The following is a 26,375-nucleotide window of genomic DNA, read 5'->3' on the forward strand; positions in this document are numbered from 1 at the left end:
TATTTACTTTTTTAAGTTGAAACAACTAATGTTCATAATTTAACCTTACACAAATGGTTTATGTATTAGTAGAACAAGATTTTAATTTGAATGAACTTAACAAGGTTTACGCAATCAATTGCCATAATTTTTTTTAGTAAGCCTAACTTAATATTCTTAACTGTTCGAACGTAAGAAATAAATGTGGAGAAAACACAAAAAGCACAAGAGAATAGTTTTTGTATTTTTAATGTATAACACATTATTACAATATTGTTCTTTATGAATAACAGCAATTACAATGTACATTTTATTTTACCTTTATCTTCACAAAAACATGTTTGCCAGTCACAGTATGTTACTTTTACAAAATAAGCTTAACTGTGAAGCTGTAACTTTAATAACCTTAACAAATCCATCCATCCATCCATTATCCAACCCGCTATATCCTAAGTACAGGGTCACGGGGGTCTGCTGGAGCCAATCCCAGCCAACACAGGGTGCAAGGCAGGAACAAACGCTGGGCAGGGCGCCAGCCCACCGCAGGACACACACACACACACAATTTAGGATCGCCAATGCACCTAACCTGCATGTCTTTGGACTCTGGGAGGAAATCCACACAGACACGGGGAGAACATGCCAACTCCACGCAGGGAGGACCTGGGAAGCGAACCCAGGTCTCCTAACTGCGAGGCAGCAGCGCTACCACTGCACCGCCCACCTTAACAAATTCTTATGTACAATAGGGCCTCTATATTGGTAGGTAAATACAAAAAAAAAATCAAGCAAACAATGCTTTTTTTTTTTGACCAAAATATGGTCATACGCTGTATATACATACATACAAAAAAATATGGTCTTCTAATTTTGCAGTAAATAATGCTTTATTTTTTGCATCAGCTTTAACATTAGCACATTAACCTGTTTTTTAAAGAAAGAACTTTTGATCTAAGTTTGAGACCATTCAATTCCAAAAACAATTTTTGGAATACTTCTAAAGTATATCCGAGCTCTGCGGTGGGCTGGTGCTCTGCTCGGGGTTTGTTCCTGCCTTGCGCCCTGTTCTGGCTGGGATTGGCTCCAGCAGACCCCCCGTGACCCTGTGTTAGGATATAGCGGGTTGGGAAATGACTGACTGACTGACTGACTATATCTGAGCTCTTAAGGGTAACTTAGATTCAGTGAATATATAACACCTAGTAACATGGCACATGCTGTTACAAATTCACCAAAATTATTTACAGCTTCAGTTCCCTCAACAATCACACCAACATCTGCTGCTTCTGCATCAGGAGCTCCTTCATGCTTTGCCACAAATAGTTTGAGAGCATACTGACTCCAGTCAGACTGAATACTATCAGCTTCAACATTCTAAAGAAAATAAAATGCCATAATTAATATCAATAACAAATACATCTACATTTCAAAGGAATACTCCACCAAAAAATAAACACTTTAACTGCTCCTTGTTCTACACTGGTAGAGCTGGCTGAGAAGAATTTTAATCTCGGGTTTTAAAGCAAAGAAAGCAAAGCAAATCAATAGAAACTAATTCTGGATAGTACCAAACAATATCAAAGTGTTCGTGAACAAATTTCAGATTACTGTTTTATAATCAAGATGGATGACATCCAGTGTAGAGGGCATCACCCAAAAAATGAAATAAATTGCTTTTCTTTCAAGCCTATTCTAAATTTGACTTGGCTATTTCTTTGGTTTTCAATGTTTTATGCATCACTATCCATATGTGTTATTTTTGACATGCAAAAGGGCGATATATTGTCAAAGCAAAGAAAAATTAAAGTAATATAAACTACTGAGTGAAAGAATATAGTATTACTAACATATTATAGTAGTATATAGTATATATTTTATTTATTAGTTTCTTAGAGTTGTCATCGTATAGATTAGAGCTTTTTTTTTTAAACTCCACTCAGTCAATGCAATATTGAGAAACAGGCTGTATTCTCCGCAAACAGAAGAGAGAAAAAAATAAAACTGATCCACTTACCACACACTCTTTGAGAAGATCCTCTACATTTTCACCAAGGTACTTTATCAAACAGCAGAGAATAAGCTCTCTTCACTTGTGGAGAGTATTTTCCTGTATAAAACAGTATTAAGAGGCATTGTGAAAAAGCAACCAAACCAGGTCATTTAATAAATATCTCTGCAAGAATTTACGTATGTTTCTTACCCCGAGTACGATATCTAGCATCATCTGGATTTCTTTTTCTACAACCAGATGGACTGTTGTGATTCTTAGAATTCTCTGCTGATCTGCACATATAGAACACAAACCATAAAGTGGAACTAATTACAAACAATTCTGAAATGATAAACAGGTGTTTCTTTATTAGCTCTAAAACTACACCATATCACACAGAAAAAAAGAAACTAACAATTGAAAATAATTTAGAAGATAAATTACTTACATTTTTTCAGTACATGAGTGGCACTGAAGACAGCTGGCCATCTTGCTTTGAAATCTTCAATCCTTCGGAGAGAAAATGTTTTCGCCATTTTTTGGGTGATAACACTGTGATTATCTTTCTTCCTCACCTCACTCAAAAGCTCCTCTCTTTCTTTGTCAAGACTTTGCTTGTCTTCCACCTTATCCAGCTGGGGAAGCAAATTCACTTCAGCCTTCTTGTTTTTTTTTTTAATATTTCTTGCTGAAGAATTTTCCTGCAACTGCTTCTTCTTTAATGAATTCAGCTCAGGGCACCCAAGGGATGTTAATGTTGTCCTGTAATTGGCCATTTTATATTTTAAGCTGGTCTGCCAACCATAATAGCCAGACTAAGAGCCTGGCTCCTTTAAACATGGGTGCTTTGCTTCTGCTACTGCACAAATCTGACCATGTACAAAATTGCTATGAAGAAGTCAGTAGTGCTTAAGCAGATCTGCAGCAATTACAATACCACCTCATTTCACACCTACAAGAACTGCAAATAGTACAGCATTAATTATTAAAAGTAAATATGTAATTTTAGACATGGAGTAGTATCAAGAGCAGCTATAAATATATATTTCACTGGTGATTATCTGTCATAAATTTAAACACACAAAACATTTTGCATGAATGTATAATGTTTGTGTAAAAATAGAAAACAAATGACAAAATTAATTTTACTTGTGATTTCCAAATAATTTATCTTTTACCATAATAACAATTACATAACTCAGAGATATATCTCCTTTATAAACTTAGTATACAAATTATCTGTTAATACAGGCTGCCACCTGCAAACCATACGAAATAGTATACTAAGAGAATATATTAAAAATTCTGATCGAAAATAATGAATACCTCTTATAAATAACCATTTTTATATGTGCCATGAATCAGAACAATACATAAAATATCAATTCAACAACTTAACGCATAAACGATATGCCTTGTAGTCTTCTTTAAGTTTCCCCATTTTCTCCCTTGCAATGACATTTTTGTACCATCATAAGTTACCTATTCTGAAACTTTTTTTTTACCCAGGAAGTACCTTTATATTGAAACTGCCGATACTGTGTATACACAAGTATTTTAAAAAGTTCGCTGAAAGTAAGATCTTCGTTAAAGATTTTTTTAAACTTACACGAGCAACTGTACATCTCCAGGTCTTCAGATAATTAATTGCTCTATGTAATTTATAAATCCAGTTGCAAATTGTGCAAACTTTGATTATCGCTAAACAAGTGCTCGAAAAATGGCTCTTGGAATGGAGGGAAAAAAAAAAGGACATTAAACAGGTTTTGATTACGAGGAGAATAAAAGTAACTTGTAGTAAATACTATAATCACACACTTTCACGCTATAACTTAGTCAGTTCTTTGGAGAGTTGTGGACACATTAACAACAAAAATACTTACCCATATGCCTACGATTAAGCCGCAGTACATAAACATCTTAACAAGCTGTTCACATTATCGAAGCTTATATGGAATGTAAGTTATTAACGTCTTAACAAAACTGCTCACATAAAAAAACTGATATGAAATGTAAATAATGAATATCTTACCAATTCCAAGAAATGTAAAGAAAAATGGCTTAAAGACCCACCAGTTCTATGAATATAAATCATGTGATTAATGTGCACAAATCGGAAGCTCTTCAGTGAGCACACACGTATGATGATCACTGTGTACGAATGAGAAACTGCTCAGTGTGCATGCGCAAAAGTAAAAGCCCGCCCAACTATGTATAATTGAATTTAAACAAAAAAATCTTAGTAGAGGCAATGTAATAAGTAATGCAAAGTTGAAAGTCCTTGTATTTTGTTGGGTAAACTATTAAATATAAGTAAATTCTAAATTTTACCATTTGTATGTAAAACTCATTTATATGAGTAAAATAAGCTAGACCAAAAAATGATTTTTTTCAGTGCAGGCCTATATTAAAGATAAACGTTTTTCCTATATTTTGAGAGGTGCAATATTCACCCTTCATATCCCTTTAGGAGGTGAACCCCTGCAGTCGATTAATTTGGCATACACAACTTCAAGTCATTCTGATTATTTCTTCGGAAGACACCGGCTGGTTTACTCTTTATCATAAGGGTGTAGTTTCCTGTACCAAACATGGTCCTCAAATTGTCTAATAATTAGAATTGTTTTGGTTCTTTACATGGGGTTCCCAAAAAAGCTCAACGCCTTCCATAACTAGACATCAATACAAGTCAAACAGCAAGTCATATACTGGCATTTTCTCATACAGGCAAGCTTGGGGGTATTGGAAACAAAATAATAAATAAATAAAAAGATAAAAACTGAAGTAACTTCAAAGTGTTGATTAATTCTTATAAACAATTAAAAATACAAGATGGACAAAACTGTCTTACAGGAAGCACTCTCTGAAAATGATTTAGAGGTTTACTTTCATGTCATATTCATCATCTATACAAAATGTGCAAGAACAATTATAATAGGTAAATAAAATTTTAAGTCATACTTAAAATGCTGAATATAAATAATGGGATATTAGGCTCTAATTTCTTAATGTGCTTGTAAGACTGTATGATGCACATTACAAAAATACATACCAAAACTAGACCTGGGCAAAAATAAATAAATAAATAAATCCAGCAACCAAGTACGCGGTAGGACTAAATGGCATAGCCCTATTCTGACAAGCTAAAGGAACTGACCGTTATTACTGTGCAAAGGTCTATAAAATTCTCAAAGGCATTAATAAAGTTGATCCAGTAAAATTATTTTTATTAAATAGTGAATCTTGGACTCAAAGACTCCACTGGAAAAAGGGGTCACGTAGTTGAAGAGGAAACCTTGGCAACTTGTAAAAGTATTTGGATGAGATAACTAAGCCAATTTAACTATTGGTGAACCAAATGAGCTTGATGGATTTAATGGTCTGCTCTTGTCAAACTTTTCATATTCTTAAGGGAAGCATATAGAACTTCAGATTTCGCCCCTAAAGCATTGTACAACATGCTTGTGCAATGTTAGAGAGAAGCAACAGAAGGAATTCCTTCTATTTGGACATTCTCTACATGAATGTAGACTGATCCTAGTCCCAAATCTTTTGCAGCATTTGTATCACTTCATCACAGGTTGGAGTGGTGGCTCTGAGGCTAACGATCTGCACTGGTATCCCGAAGGTTGCCGGTTCGAATCCCCGTCACTGCCAAAAGAGATCCTACTCTGCTGGGCCCTTGAGCAAGGCCCTTAACTTTTAATTGCTCCAGGGGCGCTGTACAATGGCTGATCCTGCGCTCTGACCCCAAGGGGTATGTGAAAACTAACAAATTCCTAATACAAGAAATTGTATAAGGTGAAATAAAGATAAAAGGTCTTACTTTGTTTTGATCTGATCATATTGCAGTTCTACATATTTGTTGGTAAATGCAAAGAAAGACAGCACTTCAACCTCACACATGAATGATCGGATGAGGCAGAACACCAGATTCAAATGATCACTTTTAAGGTTCACATTTTTTTTTTAAATTTCTTTGACCTTGAATATAAGCAATAAGTTCAAAATGAAATGTAAATGTACAATTTTGTGTATGCCATTTGTTTAATTAAACGGTCTTTTCAATTGAAAGACAGATGAAGATCATTTCACATTTTAAAAGCCACTTAAGCAAGAATCCTAGAAAATATAAATGTAGATTTCAATGTTTTCCAAGTACTAAGTGTTAAAATATTACTGTCTTGTGCACCGTTAATTGGCACTGATTACCTAGGTGTAATTTGTAGATAGGCAGAATAGTTACCAGAGTAGCTGATCACTTGACCCAACCAGGAAAGCACTTTGAGCGCAAAACACTGATGTGCAACAACAGAGGAGTGCATCACTTGGACCTTCAGGGGTTTTGACTGCCTGCTGGTGTTCCTCTGAAATTAAACAAAACCTCTTCTATTGGACCATACATCAGAGGAGGTTTCTCAGTCATGCACAAATACTTGCTCAGATCATACTCACTACAATAACATTCTTGGCTTGTTCGCAGAACTGAAACTCTCCATAACGAACAGACTTTCGCCCCTGAAATGAAATGCAAGTAGAGTAAATTACTATTTGAAAGGATATCCTCTCAAATCAAAACTGGAAAAAGAACTGCTAAAGATCTTAGTACTACAACTACTTGTTTCATGTGGGGGTTTACTGTCACATGCTGTTAGCGTTGTCCTCTGCCATGATAAAGTAGAATGCATTGAAAAACATGATTGTATTTCCTTAAAAAGAAAAATCTAATAGATGACCAACATGTATGTAATTTTTATGATGCAAGCAGAATCATAAAACAAATCAATAACTTTTTTTCTGCAATATTCAGTTATGCAGAGGAGAAAAAGAAAATCATTCATGAATGAAGCTTTTTTAGGAGAGCCCAACCAGTTGCTGCTTTAAGGCTTGCTTTCCCAAATTAAACACTTACATCTCTATCCACGGTTGTTGCAAAGCTGACCGCTTCCTTCTGTGAGCAGTTAACTGCCTTCTGCAGTGTGTAGATCACCTGTTCATAAGTATGCACTTCATCATTAAACAGCATACAGTAGTAGGTGTCATGTTTTTCTCTGAAACATAAAATACACAAAAATAGGCAACTTTGCCAAGTTTTGCTTTTCCCCTGCCACCTAAATCAGTAAACCTTATCTCCCATATCAATCTTCTAACCTTGCACCTTCAGCTTTGCACAGTGTATCATGGGATAATTCTATCACTCTTTTCATATTCCCTATATCCTTTGCACTAACTGATGAGTCAATGGTTGTGATAAGACTCACTGATGGGCTGGAAAAGGATGGGATGCAAGTTGTGAGCATTGCAACGTGCCAACTATTTTGAGTGAGAAACGCCATACTCTTGTCAAATACTGTATAAGAACAGAAAGAGAAAGGAAACTCCAAAGTGACTCAAAAGCAAAAAATGATTTGTAAAGACAACAAAACAAGTCAGCAACATGACAGGAGTTGTTTAATTATATCCCGCTCCTGATAAACATAGCAAGGAAGCGGTGTTGAGAATGAGAAATTACGTATTTCTAAAATCCCACAATAAAATAGGCATAATTAGGTCTTGCTAGTTTTAGAACACTTCATCATTCATCAGGACAAATGCACTGCTAATGGCATCCGTAAAAATATTTCTGGATTTAAGAAACTTTAAAGTGGCTTGGATCTGGACAAAGTTCAGTTAAGAGTAGCTGTAATGAAACATGGGAAGGTTATGCACATTTATCGTTATTTCTTCTTTTTTGTGACTTAACTGTTATAGACAAAAATTACTTGCAGTTTTTGCCCTTTTCTAAGTACACTGGCAGGAAACAAGGAGGTGTGTTGAAAGGAAAAACAAACCCAGTAGCTTTACATTTTATAAGCAACTTTATGCCAAATTAGTCTAGAAAATCAGGAATAAAAGTTAACACTATAACACCATTTGATTATTATTAATAATGTATTATTATTATTAGAGTACACTTACAGAGGCTGCAAACCTGTAGGCAGTTCATCATCTTTCTCCCAAGTCAGCATGTCCACAGCATACTTCAGCAGGATAGAGAAGATGTTATAGCATCGTGCCACCATATCCTCAGACAGCGGAACCAGTGGGTCCTGATAAGAATCATCAATCAGAAGCCAGGCCCTACAACCTTAAATAACTCCACTTCCCCCCCATTTCCTATTCAACGTTAAACCAACATGTATACTCTGGTAACACTTTAGTTTAGGTACTGCAAACATGAAACTATTATTCATTTACTTCTATGTAACAAGCCCTTAACTTTTGTTGAAATTCAGGGGTAGAGGACAATAATCGGCTGTAAACTGCAACAAAACTTGCCGTTACGTTTTAGTTTGACTCTCTTTGCTAGAAGGAAAGATAGCTTTGTTGATTTGACCTCGATTTCCTGCACATGTATGAGTAGTGAAGAGCAAACAGCCTCTAAAATAGCATCAGCATGTGGCGAGAGACCAAAGTGAATGCACAGAGCAAAAAACTCTGGACTGAGTCGGACCCTGACCTGTTGGACTCTGATTTTGATGCAAGTGATCTAGAGATGGAGATTGAAAACAAAAGTGAGGTACCAGCATTCGCCGATCTGTCCCCAGCTGGTTGTGGTGCTGAACATGTTTGTGTAGCTGATGCGCCCACGGCAATGGGAGCTCTGCCACTTACGTTGACAAGAAGTATAGACCAGATTGTACCACACTGCAACCGGCACCGCTACCCACCAGCTGCATGAAGACAGCCAGGCTGCCGGCTCACCATACATTTCTGCTGGCCCTTGAGCCAGCAGAGACGGCGAACAGGCGCAGACAGCAGCCACATCACTGCGTAACAGTAGATTTATGTTGATTTATGTGTGAGACTACTGCTTTGTGTGCTTTTAAGAAAACAAAAAAAATTCAGCCCTCAAAGAGTTATAAAAAAAAAAAAAAAAAAAAAAAAAAAAAAAAACTGTCCACAACACTTACAAGCATCAGTGAAGTGGGTATTCATTTGTGCAATATGGCCTACTAAAGTAACTTCACTTTGGAATGGTCAGAGGTCTCTTAAGTGAAAAGTGTGCCCGTTGATATTGTATACAGACCTGTGAATCCTTCATGTTCCTAAGTTATGTTACCAGCATATCAAATGCCACATTGCAGCGATGAGCAGGCACTTTACTGATGCTTTATAAGTGTTATGAACACCAAAAGAAGAGTTTGTTAAGGTCTTCCTACGTAACAATAAATGAGTAATTGATGCATTTTTGTAGAAGCTAAACTAAAGTGTTACCCATATACTTTGGTCAGCCCCATAGCCATCCATCCATCCATTTTCCAACCCGCTGAATCCGAACACAGGGTCACGGGGGTCTGCTGGAGCCAATCCCAGCCAACACAGGGCACAAGGCAGGAACCAATCCCGGGCAGGGTGCCAACCCACTGCAGGAGCCCCATAGCCTCCAGTCCTTAATTTAAACTTCTATCCAATATCATTCCAATGATCAAACCTACCCAAACACACTAAAGAGACCATCTCATCCTGCAGCTGACGTGATGCACAATGCAAACCGTGCACTCTTAATTTGCATTACAAGGTTGCCATCCCAGTTGGCAAATCAAACTTTAATGTGCTGCTGTTTGCTTTAAAACCAAACACTTGCAGATTTAAATACAGACTATCTGCAAATAACCAGTGACATCACTGAAGACCTTCTTATACTGGATAACCAATTGGTTTCAAACCTGCTTCACAATAGTGTGGAGAATTTACACTACCATAAAACCCATATAGCTCTGACTTAAATGCATCTGAAAAGAAAAATTTTTTAAAACACCTCATAAACTAACTGAAGCCAAAACATTACGTGGTGTTAGACTTGTTCTGGCAACGTCACATGCTTTTGTTTAAAGATTAAGATACACTGATCAGAGTACAGACAATGTACTGAACAATGAGAGAGCCTAGAAATGGAGTTTTAATAACTAGGGATGCACCGATACCGAAACGGGTATCTGGTATCGGCCTCGATACCACATTTTCTAAAGTACTCGTACTCGTTAAAAGTCCCCCGATACCGGGGACCGATACCACGGTCTGAGAAATGTCTATGTTTGAACGGCGTGTAAGGGGTTAATCACAGGCGCCGAGTGCCCGCCCCCAGGCCCCGGCTGCAGCTCAGAGCGGGAAGAAGGCGAGGCGAGACATGTCAGCCGTGTGTAGGGTTGCCACCCGTCCTTCAAAATACGGAATCGTCCCGTATTTGAGAATGAAATTGCGCGTCCCGTTTTGAATCAATACGAGACGGGTTTTGTCCCGTATTTTTTTTTATCATTTTTTTTTAAAGCAGCGTCTCATGCAAATCATCCCACACGCATTTTATGAAGATGCCTCCTTTCCTACTTTTGATTGGGTAATACGGGATGTGGCCCCCGCTGCAGTATGCGTCCCTTATTTTTTTGTATTAAAAGTGGTAACCCTAGCCGTGTGGAACTATTTCAAAGTGAATGAAGACGACAAAACAAAGGCGGACTGCAAATTGTGCTCAGCGAAATTGTCCAGAGGAGGCTCAAAAGGTAGCGCATTTAACACAAGTAATTTAATCAAGCACCTAAAATCCCAACACGACAACGAGTACAAAGAGTTTACCCACGCTTCTAAACCAACACAACCCACGCTGCAGCAAACTCTTGCAAGACGAGAGAAAATGTCCAGAGACAATCCACGTGCTGTGAAAATAACACAGGCAATTATCGAGTACATTGCATTGAGTGACCAGCCACTCTCGGAGGTAGAAAATGTGGGATTCCTGCGTCTCCTCCATGTTCTGGAGCCCAGATATGATGTCCCAAGCCGCCGCTACATGACTGACACGGAGCTGCCTAAACTACACGACTCCGTGAAAAAACATATCCACAGCCTACTGCAAGCCTCCTCTGCGTTTAGTTTCACCACGGATATTTGGACAAGCAGTGTTAGCCCCGTGTCGCTAATTAGCCTAACCTCCCAGTGGATAGACGAGAGTTTCTTGTTTTTTTTGTTAAATTATATGACTAAAGCTGATACCTGTAAAATTAAATCATGTTTTTATTAAGTACTCGGTATCGGCAAGTACTCGGTATCGTCGAGTACTGAAATGCAAGTACTCGTACTCGTTTTCCAAAAAAGTGGTATCGGTGCATCCCTATTAATAACGATTGCAAGTAATTTTGTTAGTACTCTGCAACACTGCAACATTAACACCACAAGATCAGATGAAAATAATCCGAGTAGCACCACATCAAAGCACTCGAGACACTTGACTCATACAAATCATCCTCCAGGATTGCAGTCCGACAGCTGTGCTCTGCATACGACTTGGTAGAAGAAATCCAATAGCATCAGAATAACCTTCACTATTTAATTCACACAGAACCAAGTACTTGCCAAGCACATGTCCGCAATGTCAAAACAAACTTTTAGCTACCATATATCCGTTCAACTTGATGTCACAAGTAAAATAACATACTGTATTTCATGTTTTCCAAAGTCTGTTTTCTTACAGTACAACCTAACTCTGTCAGTAAATGAAGCATAAGCACAATGAGACAAATGCCACAAGCAAACAGCAGCTTATAAGACATGAACTGTCCATTGACTAGAGAGGGCATGGGAGTAATTAGCTACAAGTTCTAAAAGCGACAATGAGCTTTGCTCTGCCATTTTATGCACTAATCTCTTAGCCAATTTGTATTTTTAAATTTGACGAGGCATTTTTTTTCATACTTTGCGTTTTAAAACGGCACTATTGATGTAATATTTTTTAATGCAATATTTCTCTTGAGGACTTTGCCTCAAATTAAATACAAGCTAAGTCTTACAGTTACTTGGAAGACAATTAAAAGCACTCAGAGGTTACACTAAATTATCACCATAACAAGCTACACCCAACAAGGCAATATAATATACCAGTTTAAATGTAAGGCTTTATATTCTGGTCCATTCTGATACACTAAAGTGTTGGCCAGTATAAAAAGGCTCCGAGATTTCATAGCAGCTCTCCTGGGCAGACGTTTATGATTTCTATAGTTGCCTTTTGTACACCCAAAAAGGCTCTGCTAAGTTTTCCTGTCCTCTCACACTAAAGCTAAAGCTTTCATTTACAGTGAGAACTAGACAAATCAAACCAGCATAAACACTCACTTCCTCAGATAGGTTGCTCTTGTTCAGCATGTGCTTCTGACAGTAAGGGCCTTTTTTCCATGCTTCAGTGTCACCACAGTCACAGAAGCCTCCACCACTCGAGGTTGTCATCTAGAAAACAAGTAATTAGTGTAGAAAAAACATGGTATCCTTCACCTCTGGCTCCTTGCTCCAAAAAAAGGTTTGGACTGAACAAAATATTGTACAAATAATTTATCATAAGGGCAGTGATGTTGTAAGGACCGAATGTAATAGGCCACAACAGTATCCAATGATAGCAAAATTAATAATTGTAATAGAAGCTCTGCTGGAAAAGCTACAATGCAACCACAACAGCTGCTGCATAAATATAAATCATTGTATGATTTTAGTGTTATAAAATCCTGGAATTTACCCAATATCAAATTGTAAACAGAATTGTGATGAGTCCAATGCAAACATTATTTTCAGGTTCACTACATATTAAATCCAATAAAACAGGATTCTACAAGCCGCTTACTTACTCTGTACCGATGGTCCTTATGGATGCTCCCAAGGAAACACTCCATACACAAGACACAGGTAGGGTCTGATGCACAGTCTCTGTGGAGTGCAAAAAGTTACAGGGAAATCAGGGAATGAGATGCACCATAAGACAGTACAAATATTGCATGTGCAGTCTTCTGCAAAGCAGATGTTCGGCTTCTTTTTTAAATGTTAAAAACATTCTGACAAAGTCTATTCAGCTGTTTCATATTTACTTTTTTGACTGCATTTCCAAATATGGAATTTATAGCTTTAAAGATATATCAAGTACATATTCACTGAAAAGCACAATTACATTTGCAATAGTCAGTTACCATTATGTACAGTACAATTTTTAAGAACACAAACAAAACATAAAATTTGAATACCCTGCAGCACGAATTGTTCTGCAATATGATGTTACATTTAAGAGCTTTGTCATAACTGCTTTACAGATGTTTTATTTCAGATATTATATCACCCAATGAATTTGAAAGGTCATGTGTGGTGTATATTCAATCTGGCTACTGATAATGTTCTTTCTACAGTGCTACACATTTATTTATTTAAAATAGCATTTGCAAATATAGTAGTGAAAAAAATTCCTATGAAAATGGCAAAGAGTAGTTGAATCAACAGAGCACAAGCCGGGTTATTAGACACTTAAATGCAGGTATTTGTCTGGGAGTCTAATGTTTAGCTTCTCCCTTTTTCAGCAGTTAGTAGACCGCTTGTATTTGGATACCGAAAAGAAGGTCACTTGCTATTGTGATCTCTATTTGAATGACAGAAACCCATTTCATTTTTGCATTTGATAAAGCAAATAAATACAGTAAATGAGTAAAAAAGGTTTTGCTCAGATGTCAGCCAATACTGTATCATACATAAAAAGTTTGTTCCTACATAAGAGCAGGTCCTTTCATTCAGATCAACATAAATGTGTATTCTAAACTTGTGTTGCCAACTCAAATAAAAAAGTCTTATAGCATTTAACTACCTAATCATTTGTGTTTCTGAACATAGCAGTTCAATAACCAATTCAGCTGCTTTCACCTAGAAGTAGTACTAGGGTGTTGTACAGTGTTAGCCATTATGAATGTAGTGAAAAGTCAAGCAAAATGACACCTTTTATTGGCTAACTAAAAAGATTACAATATGCAAGCTTTTCAGGCAACTCAGGCCCCTTCTTCAGGTGAGATGTAAACCTAGAAGTAGACAGATGACTTCTAATTCAATATTTTTATTACAGATTTAAGGCTATATAATTGAAATATTTTAGAAATATTTCAAACATATCTATATATCCATTTAGCTGCATCAAGCTCGGGAGAAGAATTAATCCAGGAAGGGGTGCAATATGCAAGGCAAATAATGCTCATACTTAAATATGGGCCAAATAAACCCAACAATCAATATTATGACACTAATGTGTTAGTGACGAGGAAGTGTATCTCAGTAACTTGGGGAAAACCTATGAAGAAATGGGGAGACAATGCCAATTTTACACGGATAGTAACTAAGTATGGATTTTAACCCAGGTGCTGTGACTTCTGGTTTCTACAGAAATAAGTGTTTACTTTTCATATTTAGCTAAGGGAATTCAGAATATTTTGCTGTCAGGACTTTCATCTTCCTTCAGCACTTTTGAGAAGGCAAGTAATTTATAACAAGCAAGCTTAGTGTCAATTACAACACACTAGACATTCTGTTGAAGAGTATAAAAGTGTTCACTTACTAAATGACTGCAATATGACAAGAGATCAGACACATGATAGATAGACATGCAAATATCAAGTCTTAATCACCAAAAAGAAAACCATCTCTAGGACAAACAAGCTGTAATGGCCTTTACTACACTATTGGCACGTAGACTTGTCTCGCTCAATTGGAAGAATCCTAACTCGTCTCTTTTAAGTCAGTGGGTAACTGATGTTATATACTATTTGAAACTGGAAAAAAACAAATTCGCACTTAGAAAATCTAAGTTTTCAAAACCTGGCAGGATTTAATCAATAACATTTTAGAATAAGCATTTAAATTGAGGAAGCAGGATTTCTCCCCTCTTTAGGTCCATTTATCTTTATTCATTTATTAATTTATCTATTCACTTATCTTTACTAGCAAAGTTTTACACTGCTGGCCCAGTTCTCTTTCTCAAGGGTGGGGGTTGATTTGTTTAAAACCTTTTTTTTTTTTGTAAAACTTGAGTCATGTATAGAATGTTATTTGATTTTAATAGAATCAATAAAATTGTAAAAAAAGGAAAAAAAAAAAAAACACATTGAACTTACAATCCTCTGATAATATTCACTGGCAATAATTAGCAACCCTTATGATTCAAAATTAAAAAATACACTCTTATGTTTCTTGTCTTACAACACTAGAAGTTAGTGTATGTACTCTCAGTTGCCAAATTGTCTTGTTAAATGACAGTTATAATGATGAACCCAAAACTGTTCATCAAATTGATCCTCTAATCTAAATGAGGGTCATTACAGTTTGGATCCTTTTAGATAAATGACCTTACTTGTACAGTAGGACTCTCTCAAAAAGAACACTCCATAATATGCACGGAAATAAAAGATTTCCAACACAAATTCTCAATTTGAACCTAACTCAGCAGTGTTGGGCCCAAGGCAGAAAAAAACCTCTCGATGGGAAACATCCATGGCAGAGGATAATTATCGTACAGTCGACCCTTGATATACGACTGGCCTGACATGCGAACAACTTGGTTTACGACAAATATTTTTGTTTTGAATTACGACCAACGTCTTGCGTTACGACCCGAATGCGGTCACGTGTATCCGCTTGTGCGAGTAAACAAACAGCCAAGAGCGTTTGTAAGCATCAGTCAGAGCCCAGATACATGTGTTTGTGGACGTAATTTCGGTCAGTGCAGTGATTTATATAATTTTTTTCGATAACTGCTAAGGAAGGAAGAGAAGGTAACGAAGGTAAAGAAAGTGATCACAATCGAAACAAAGAAGGAAATTGTGTGGAAATATGAGAGTGGCGTTCGTGTGACCGATCTCGCTAATATGTACAGCATGTCGAAATCCACCATCTCGACAATTTTACAAAGAAAAGATTTGTATAAGGAAGCTCCTTCCAAACAATAACCACCTTCCATTTCATTCTCCTCCTCTTCCCTTCCTGCAAGCCAAAGATGTCAACTTAAATGGTGAGTACAGTATGAAATTGTTGTTTCTGGTAGGCTAGGCACTTTTTATAACTTTTTGGTTAGTACATTACAAAAATCATTGGTGTTTTTGGTAAATTATGCACATTATACAACCCTTTTTTATTAAAAAAAGTTAAGTAAGTGTTGCTGTCGGAGGTTCGGTACACATTAAGGGCATTTCTATTATTTCTTACGGGAAAAATAGTCTTGACTTACAACCAACTTGAGTTACAACCAGCCACCGCGAATGAATTGAGTTTGTAAGTCAAGGGTCCACTGTATATAGATATACTCTAATTTGGCCACATCGTGTGTGTAACTATCTGTTTTTTCTATGGATAAAACTTTATATTGTGATTACAGAATTACAACAAAAAATGCATTTCTAATTGATATGCTTGAATCCTCAAATCAAATTCCATAAATTGACGTGGCACTAAAGTAAACTGAATGCAATCATTACAGCACAGAACTACTTCTATAACTGACACCAAAATACTTACTGTCTGTTTTAAATAACTACTGCACCACCATTACATAAATATACCATTTATCTTAATCCTAGCAGACTATGCAATGATTGTAAATAAATGCAATGGAAAAATGCTTCTTTTCCCAAACCACTAACTAGGAAATCTGGAAAACTAACACAGTATTACTAAACAAACAGTAGCACTGTGGTACAATAGCTTCTACTGATGCTTACAGCCCATTTGCCATCTATGAAAGCTCTGCATATGCCCCCTTTGTTTCATAGGATGTGTCTCCTTTGGAACTTCAATCATTTTCACAAGAATAGCTTACAGTTGTGAATTAACCTATTATGTATACTGGGACATTTAAGAGTTACCAGTTAATCTGCCATGCACATAATCAAGATGTGCAAAGAAGACTGTAGGTGTGCATTGGTCCCAAAGAGGTGTACAGTCAAACACATACTTATGAGGCCAACTGAGAATCACTATAAACGCGCACATTTCTGGAAAAAAGAAGGAATGCTAGAGTACCAGGAGAAAGAACTAAAATGGATGGAGTTGTGCTTAGTGCTGCTACTTCACAGCTCCAAGAGAAAAAGTCTCAAATTCTGTCCCAGTAACTGCCTGTATACTTAGCACAAACTTTGCTGTGAGTTTTTCTTGAACGTGTTAAACCTGTGCACAGTGGGTAAAACCAAATTGTCTTTACACGAGTCAGTGTGCAATGGACATGCAATAAATACTTCCAGAGCTGGTTTCTATTAATTAGCACGACAACGCTAAATGAGACTCCATCCCCTGTGACACCGAATTAAAGGGATGACACTTTACAGACCTCCACAACGCTGACCTGGAAAAAGGAGGCTCAGTAACAGAAGGATGACAGAATGGTTAAAAGTCGAAGACTAAACATTGTTTGAACAAGCACATCCAGACCCAATACCATTTTAAACATCTTCTCAAGCCAACACCAGGCCCAGACTAGAAACTGCTATGATACCACAATCACTCACTGTGTAAGACACGGATGTCTATAATCATATGACTTGTCCATCTTTTCTTAATCTTATACATTCTAAAGTTGAAAGCATCTGAGGTAAGTTTAGATATGCAAACATAGACAACCAATACAGAGACAAGGACTTCAACTTACCTGCAAGAGTAGGTCGGCTCTCCTACCTTGAAAACACGTCCACAGAGATGGGATGGCTTGCTAGCCTGCTCTAGTTTGGCAAAGCCTGTGGCAGGATCCTCCCCACAAAGATACCATTCCATGGGCCCAAGAAGAAGGTGCTGTGTTAAAATGTCCTCGCTCTGAGGATTTGGGTTTGGACCCAGGCAATAAACTTTTGGCACGTAACATGCCAGGTGCAAGTAAACATCTGACAAAAGGTCTTCGGCTTGCAGCCATATCTGTAATTTGTTAGGAAAAACAAACTGTTACATTGCATATGTATGTAAAGCTGCTGTATATACTGTATCTCTGACTGGCTTACTGACTGCCAGCCAAGAAAATCTTGGCAATTTGAAGACAACCTTGAGAAAACATTTTTCCCTAGTGGATCAGTCTCATGGCTGTTAAAGGCTCACAAAATCCTATCCTCATGAAAAAGTTAATTGTGAAAGAAAACAGAGGTGATATGACTATTAAATATGACAGAGAAGGCGATCTTCATGCTGGTCTGAAGAACAATGCAGATGGTAGCATGTCCAACTGTAAGACAGAGGCATTGTGTTTCAAGTCCTACCTGTATTCTTTTTTTATCATAGTTTTATTAATATTTCACATAAACACATACAGAAAAACAATGACACGACACCAAAACTTAGGTTTTACTATAAAGTTCTCTCATAATAGAAATCTCATACTACTGCAAAATATTTAAGATATTCACCCTGTTTAGTCTATTTCTATCAATTTCTTAAGAATGGGTTTCTTTTTTTACACTGTCTGGAACCAAAACATCTTTTAGTTTCCTCTGAATTTTAATTGCCATCTTCTATAATCGGTATATTAAATACTACATTATCAATGTTACGTAAGAATTCAGAACTGTCACCATTTCCATCTATCCTGCATTGTTCTTTATGAGCTGCACCCAGACAGTCACTTAGCTGGGAGCTTAAAATTATCCCACCAGTTCATAAGGATATCATTAATACTCTATAAATAACTCTGATCCTATATGTACTATCATGATAACTATTACATTTTCCACAAAAAAATAATAATTCCCATTGATATTCTACATAGCTCTGGTTAAGCTGCATTAATATATTTACCAATTTGCATTATTCCATCATTTTGCTGACCATCTTCTATTATGAACACCTCAGACTAAAACATAGGATTCTGGACTTTAGAAAACAACATTGTCAAAATTCAGACTAGGCCTAATTTAAAAGTCAATGTAAAATTTTAAATTGAGATTAAACAGCAGGGTTTTAGGTCTTTTCAAATAATACTGTACTTAACTCAAAGTAACAGTATTTACTAAATTAGACCATTTAGCCAATGACAAAACTATTGCATATACTTGCGTACAAGTTGAATCTTGAAACCCGAAAAAATCGATCGTAAAATCAGACCCCGGCTTATACGCCCGTTCAAAAATACGACACTTAAGATGATGAAAAAAGGAAAAAAAATTGCCTCCTCCAATCTCGCACCAGTTTCTCTGACACATCAAATTTTGTTACAGCAGTGCAGTTACCATTTTCTTTCGCCACTTCAATGACTTTTAATTTAAAACCAGCTTCACTTTTTCTTCTGATCGAACGGTCCATCACAGATAAGGGATGCTTTTACGATAAAGGGGTATGAGGGTGTGAGATACAAAAAAAAAAAAAATAGTGCAAACGTCACTTCAGAATAGTTTGGGTATTACCGTGTGGTCACGTAGAGCACGATTAATGGAAAACAACAAGGGTCGTGTGCTCCGTGGTTACTCTTTCAGGTGGGCGTTAGCATATCATAATCTCTTGGACCAATAGCGTGAGTTTTCCACATTAGACTTATACAACCGACATTATAAAATACCAGAAATTATACTGTAAAATCAAGCCCCGACTTATATGTGGGAGAACTTAAATGCGAGTATGTACGATAGATGATATTAACAGTCCAATTGTGCAATTCTCAAGTGGATTAAGTAACACACATTCACATACATAATTATACATTACCAACATACAGTGTACACACACTTACCAACTGAAAATGTTGCACATAAAACACGCAGGGGGAACCAAAGAATTTTAAAGTGTCTTAATTTTAATAGAAATTTGTATTTGGTTACCTTCAATTAAGCAGTTAAAAAAATGGATAGCTAGTTAGAACTTTTTGTACCAGGTGTGAAATATGAATGAAACAAGACATTAAACAATGTTCTAATTTATTCCTCTTTGATCAGGGCATATTAATGCCATTATTTTCATATCTGATCTTGCTTGTAGATTTTGTGAATAGAGTCATTTTCCTTTTTTGAAAACTGACAGCACAGATGTCTGATTAGCCTAAGTTTTCAACATCATTTGTTCAGTAACGTATTTGTTTGGTCACATTAAATATTTTCCTATCTGCAAGTCAATTTGAATGTAAAAAAAAAAAAAAAAAAAAAATTACACAACCTACTCATTCTTATCAACTGAGATAAACATATTGTATACAACATGTGGCAAAAACTATTAATGTGACCAGAAGTACTTAGATAAGGTTACAGAAAAATCAACATAACTAAGGGAAGCGTAAAAATGTTATAGTAGGTATCCACTCTGGAATTTTTTTCTAATTAACAGGATTATGATACCCATTTTAAATTTAGCAGTTACGTGTATGTGTTACATCCCTGCCTACTTATTTATTCATCATTCAACCAATTTAGTCAAGCTTAGGATCTGCAAGGGCCAAAGCATATTCCAGCAGCATAAGGAAAAAGGCAGGTCCAGGGTATCGCACACAAACCAAATGTCATGCTTATGACACCAAATAAGTTATGCACACCTTAAATGGTTAAGTCTGTTAAAATACTGTATGTAAAACAAAGCTTTTGATTTGCTTGGCTGGGCTGTAACAGAAGAAATGGTCATCATCTGTTTGAAGGTGAAGTCAAGTAGACCACACACTACATCTAGCCATCCTTAGATTTTCAATCTCTACTTACATGGAAAAATGTCATTTTTATTCTTGCATAAAAATTGGAGTATTTAAGAAAATCATAAATGCAAGCAGACAGAGAGTCATTCTCATTGGGGTATTGTAGAATGTGAAAGAGGGAGGTGAAAGTACAGCTGATGTAGGACATCAGAAAAGTAGCTTTGACTGTTATAAACAGTGGACTGTCCTGTCTCTTTTCTCCATTAATGCTACTGACTGGAATTTGTTTTTCTCTCCTCATCTGTCAACTCGCCTTCTCTCATTTATCAAGTTAATTACCGTAATTTGTGCATGCCACTCGGACTGAAACTGCTCTATTGTACTATGTGCTGTGGGAGCTGGCCCGGACACAGACAGGCGGACACTGAAGGTTCAACAACCAACACACATTCATTCATAATTACAGTGCACACAACCCAGTACTCCTGTACCAAGCAGACTTCAAATCCTGGCCTCTCTCAATGCCTCTCTCTCTTCTTGACCGCCTCCACTCCTCTCCTCCGAGCTCTGTCCTCTTCCACACGACTCCAGCCATCGAATGGAGGGAGGTGGCCCCTTTTATATTCACCCGGACGTGCTCCAGGTGCCTCCCAATGAACTTCTGCCGGCACTCCCAGGTGTGGCGGAAGTGCCGGCTGTGCATCTGGAAGCACTCCGGGTGTCCCTGGTCTTCGTCCCCCCAGCACTTCTGGGTGTGGCGAAAGTGCTGAGGACCAGGGCTCTCCTGGCATCTGGGTGCCCCCTGGCGGTGACCACGAGCCCCTATAGGGTTCAGCTTCCATGCTCCTTTCACGTGGTCCCCATAGCAGTTGCCCCTTCATGGTCCGAAGGAGGCGTAATCAATCCTTTGGTCCTTAAGGGCGTCCCGGCTGGGTACCTACCCCAGGCGCTCGCCACAGTGCTTAACTTAGTTTGTGTGTCACGTTTGGTCTAGCAAATTGTTATCAATGGATAACTTCGGTGTTTTTCAAGGCAAAGTTATTTCTTTTCAAGCATAGCATACATGAATTTGCCTCATGAAACTGCATTCTAAAGTATACTTTATAAATAAATTAAAAAAAAGGCCCGCTCTTGCATTTTATAATGGAGCTTATGGGTAACAGCATCCCATTATAAAGAAAATATAAAATATACACACATACATTCTTTAAACAACCATGACTGAATTTGCTTAAAACTTGGTGGGAAAAATTTGACACCTCACCGATTGTCACATTTCTAAACCAATCCATATTACTAACCGAGAATGGTAAACCAGAAGGCACAGACACAGGTCTCGGTAAACCGGAAGGCATGGACGCAGGTACACGGCGATGGACCCAGGAGACATAGTGTGCAGGCGCCTACAGCGCGCACCTCATAAACCGCAAGCGAAGTCTGATCCAGCGCAAACGAAGGAGTTACGGCTCAAAAAACGAAAGAGCTCAACTAACGTAAAAAGGACATGAAGCAACAACGTGCCCATAGCTAACGACTAATGACACAGCCACACAGAAAAGAGGATTCTGCACTGCACCCCAGAGTCAAACGTAAGACACTATGGGGTCCGCAAAGGCCAACAAAGATAGTACGGAAGGCGCGAGAAAGTACGAAAGGCGCAGGCGCCTACAACGCACTTCTGAACTAAACGTCCACACTACACAGCATGGTCCGGGTAATAAGAATAAACAAACTCTCCATATTAAACGTACGGCATCCTCACACGTCCAAACCATATAGCATATGTGAATCACATTACAGTGATGCATTATTAACGGTACAACCACAGAAAACGCTAAGTATTAACAGTAAGTGCAATTATCCATATTACTAACGGTAGACAACGGATAACTAATGGAGTCACGGTCACGGCTCCAAAACGATCCAGCTCAACTAACGGAGCTACAAAAGCGAGCCCGCATGGATAAAAACAATAGACGTAGGCGCCTACAACACGCGTCTCAAACCGCGGAAGCAAAACTGTCTCGGCTCCAAAACTAAACAGCTCCACATGGACAAATACAATGTACATAGACGCCTACAACGCGCGTCAGAAACTGCGGATGCAAAGCAGGCACAGGTTCAAAACGAAAGACCACAACTGACGGAATGAACGCAGGCGCCTACAGCGCGCGTCTGAAATGCCGCAAGCAAAGCAGGCACAGCTCCAAAAAGAAAGAGCTCGACTAACGGGGCTACAAAAACGAACCCGCCTGGATAAAACAAATGAACGCAGGCGCCTACAACGCGCTTCTCAAACAACGCAACCAAAGGAGTCACGGCTCCAAAACGAAACATCTCAACTAACGGACATACAGAAACGAGCCCGCCTGAATACAATTAATGAACGTAGGCGCCTACAACGCGCCTCTCAAACAGCACAGTCAATAGATATACGGCAAAGAAAGGAACGACAAACGGCCGCTAAACAATTCTGCCAATCAGCTGACAACGCATTCTGTAATGAGTCCACTATTAGTGAACATTCATTAGGATTAATGAATATACTTCCTTTGTTCGTCATCTACACCTTTACACTCCAATATATCTCATACATTCATCAATGTATTTCGGGTTACCAAACACCGGGGGTAGGCAAGCGAAGAGAGCAGGGGGCGGAGCCCCCTTGTCCAACATCTAATGAAAGAGATGCTCAAATGTTCAGAGATACAACAACAGTGTAGGAGTCATGAAAATATGAATTCCAAAAAATGCACTTGGTCAAAATCACTGCTTTTAAAACAGGTGGTAACTAAGAGCCCCAGGAAATGCAGAGCTCAGTACTCAAAACACCCGAATCAACAAATCTGCCTAAGGACACGAGTAGATGTATGAGGCTGTTCAACATCCACATTCTGACTATACTTCTACATGACTAACTAAAGAAATGTAACATTACTGTCTAAACAGAAATGCAAATATGCCATGAAAAAAGAGCTGCGGCGTTTTATTAACACGTAGTATATCCATAGACTACAATGCTTACTTAAACTCTATATGCAGTTTTGTTATATATGCAACTGTAAGAATCACAGAAAGATCATAGCAGACAGAGGCACTTCTCAAATGTGTAGCTGTGGTGGTCTATGTCTGTGTGTGTCTGTCTGTCTCCACTGTCGCAGCACTCATTTCAAAATGCAAACTAAATTATTAAGCTTCAGCTACCTTGTGCTACTGAGCTCCTGCATGGATGAGAGCAATTTTAGCTTTTTGTTTTCTCTCAACTTCAAGTCTTTTGTCCAGTATCTTTTGCTCGCTCCCTGTAATCCCAGTGGGTGTTTAAAACATGCGGACCGGAGGAACTGGGGCCAGGTGTTTTAGGAGGAAGCCCTATGGGTGTAGCCTTTGTAGTGTAGGATTTCGCCGCTGTACTACTTAATGGGCTGTTCACAGATGTGTATTCTCGTTTCAGAAACACATCTGGCCCCGCGAGACTAGAACTACATTAATGAATAGTATACAGGTGCTGGTCATAAAATTAGAATATCATGACAAAGTTGATTTATTTCAGTAATTCCATTCAAAAAGTGAAACTTGTATATTAGATTCATTCATTACACAGACTGATGTATTTCAAATGTTTATTTCTTTTAATGTTGATGATTATAACTGACAACTAATGAAAGTCCCAAATTCAGTATCTCAGAAAATTAGAATATTGTGAAAAGGTTCAATATTGAAGACACCTGGTGCCACACTCTAATCAGCTAATTAACTCAAAACACCTGCAAAAGCCTTTAAATGGTCTCTCAGTCTAGTTCTGTAGGCTACACAATCATAGGGAAGACTGCTGACTTGACAGTTGTCCAAAAGACGACCATTGACACCTTGCACAAGGAGGGCAAGACACAAAAGGTCATTGCTAAAGAGGCTGGCTGTTCACAGAGCTCTGTGTCCAAGCACATTAATAGAGAGGCGAAGGGAAGGACAAGATGTGGTAGAAAAAAGTGTACAAGCAATAGGGATAACTGCACCCTGGAGAGGATTGTGAAACAAAACCCATTCAAAAATGTGGGGGAGATTCACAAAGAGTGGACTGCAGCTGGAGTCAGTGCTTCAAGAACCACCACGCACAGACGTATGCAAGACATGGGATTCAGCTGTCGCATTCCTTGTGTCAAGCCACTCTTGAACAAGAGATGGCGTCAGAAGCGTCTCGCCTTTGGACTGCTGCTGAGTGGTCCAAAGTTATGTTCTCTGATGAAAGTAAATTTTGCATTTACTTTGGAAATCAAGGTCCCAGAGTCTGGAGGAAGAGAGGAGAGGCACAGAATCCACGTTGCGTGAGGTCCAGTGTAACGTTTCCACAGTCAGTGATGGTTTGGGGTACCATGTCATCTGCTGGTGTTGGTCCATTGTGTTTTCTGAGGTCCAAGGTCAACGCAGCAGTCTACCAGGAAGTTTTAGAGCACTTCATGCTTCTTGCTGCTGACGAACTTTATGGAGATGCAGATTTCATTTTCCAACAGGACCTGGCACCTGCGCACAGTGCCAAAGCTACCAGTACCTGGTTTAAGGACCATGGTATCCCTGTTCTTGATTGGCCAGCAAACTCGCCTGACCTTAACCCCATAGATTTTCTATGGGGTATTGTGAAGAGGAAGATGCAATACGCCAGACCCAACAATTCAGAAGAGCTGAAGGCCACTATCAGAGCAACATGGGCTCTCATAACACCTGAGCAGTGCCACAGACTGATCGACTCCATGCCACGCCGCATTGCTGCAGTAATCCAGGCCAAAGGAGCCCCAACTAAATATTGAGTGCTGTACATGCTCATACTTTTCATGTTCATACCTTTCAGTTGGCCAACATTTCTAAAAATCCTTTTTTTGCATTGGTCTTAATTGATATTCTAATTTTCTGAGATACTGAATTTGGGACTTTCATTAGTTGTCAGTTATAATCATCAACATTAAAAGAAATAAACATTTGAAATATATCAGTCTGTGTGTAATGAATGAGTCTAATATACATGTTTCACTTTTTGAATGGAATTACTGAAATAAATCAACTTTGTCATGATATTCTAATTTTATGACCAGCACCTGTACAAAAAAAAAAACTGACAACAATTATAGCTTGCACAATTACAATCTTCTTCAATCTTTTATGCTGAAACTGAGTTAGATTTCTTAAGACCTTAATGATAAAACAAGATGCTAAAATCTCCTCTGGTGGATCACTGCTGAATTTCCATTTAAATTTGCATTTTCTGTTGTCGGCTTCATTGCTTCTGATGAGTCTGCGATACTGTATTGTTATTTTCCCTTTAAAGTACATTATCAGGTGAAGGGCATAAAACAGTTGTTTGATAAGTTTTAATTAGGAAAGATTTATTTTGTAATTTTAAAAAAAAAAGTTTTGCACACTAGGACCTTAAAAGTTGTATTAGTAAGTTGATCCACCTAAGCATGTTGGTTACCTGGTCATATTTATCATTCCACGACCATTTCGACTTTTTTACTTTCTCACATACGACATACAGGGAAAGTTTTGTAATCGTAAAAAGACTCAATGTCGAGATTTTGATGAATCTCGACGTTTTAAACCTCCCTGCCTTTCTGGTATACGAAGTATAGGAATCCTCCAAAAATTCCCTTCGATGTTTTAGACCTCCCTGAGTCTGAAAATACAATTTTTAGAATAATGTCTGTGTGTGTGTGTATAAACACGATAACTTGAGTGCACTTTCACTTAGGTCAACCAAATTTTGCATACAAGAATTAGGTACAAAACGTGGATTTCTATCAACTTTTGGGCTAGTTCCGTTAACCAGAATTGGTACTTTACCTTTTATTCATGCAGCTGCAGAGTCTGATTTGTTCAGCTTTACGTTTGTAATAATTGTTCAATATATTATTAATTTGATTTGTTGTTGATGGTTCTTTAATGTACTTAATATACAAATATAATCATCTTGCAGTTTACTCCTCAAATATCCATCCCCATATTCTAGTA

The 26,375-nt window shown here is 37.9% G+C and overlaps 1 protein-coding gene across 2 annotated transcripts in view; it reads right to left on the reverse strand.

Annotated features, from left to right (window-relative positions):
• The window catches only part of ubr2 (ubiquitin protein ligase E3 component n-recognin 2), an 83,151-nt gene that overhangs the window by 52,886 nt on the left and 3,890 nt on the right, over positions 1–26,375 (reverse strand). For both annotated transcript variants that reach the window (XM_028820709.2, XM_028820708.2), the window contains exons 2-8: positions 17,433–17,692; positions 12,619–12,697; positions 12,116–12,226; positions 7,928–8,058; positions 6,882–7,020; positions 6,425–6,487; positions 6,216–6,336 (exon numbers count right to left, since the gene is read on the reverse strand). In XM_028820709.2, coding sequence (XP_028676542.1) covers positions 6,216–6,336; positions 6,425–6,487; positions 6,882–7,020; positions 7,928–8,058; positions 12,116–12,226; positions 12,619–12,697; positions 17,433–17,692 — 904 coding nt within the window. The remainder of the gene's footprint in view (positions 1–6,215; positions 6,337–6,424; positions 6,488–6,881; positions 7,021–7,927; positions 8,059–12,115; positions 12,227–12,618; positions 12,698–17,432; positions 17,693–26,375) is intronic.

The sequence above is a fragment of the Erpetoichthys calabaricus genome, chromosome 15, assembly GCF_900747795.2.
Source record: "Erpetoichthys calabaricus chromosome 15, fErpCal1.3, whole genome shotgun sequence".
NCBI lineage: Eukaryota > Metazoa > Chordata > Cladistia > Polypteriformes > Polypteridae > Erpetoichthys > Erpetoichthys calabaricus.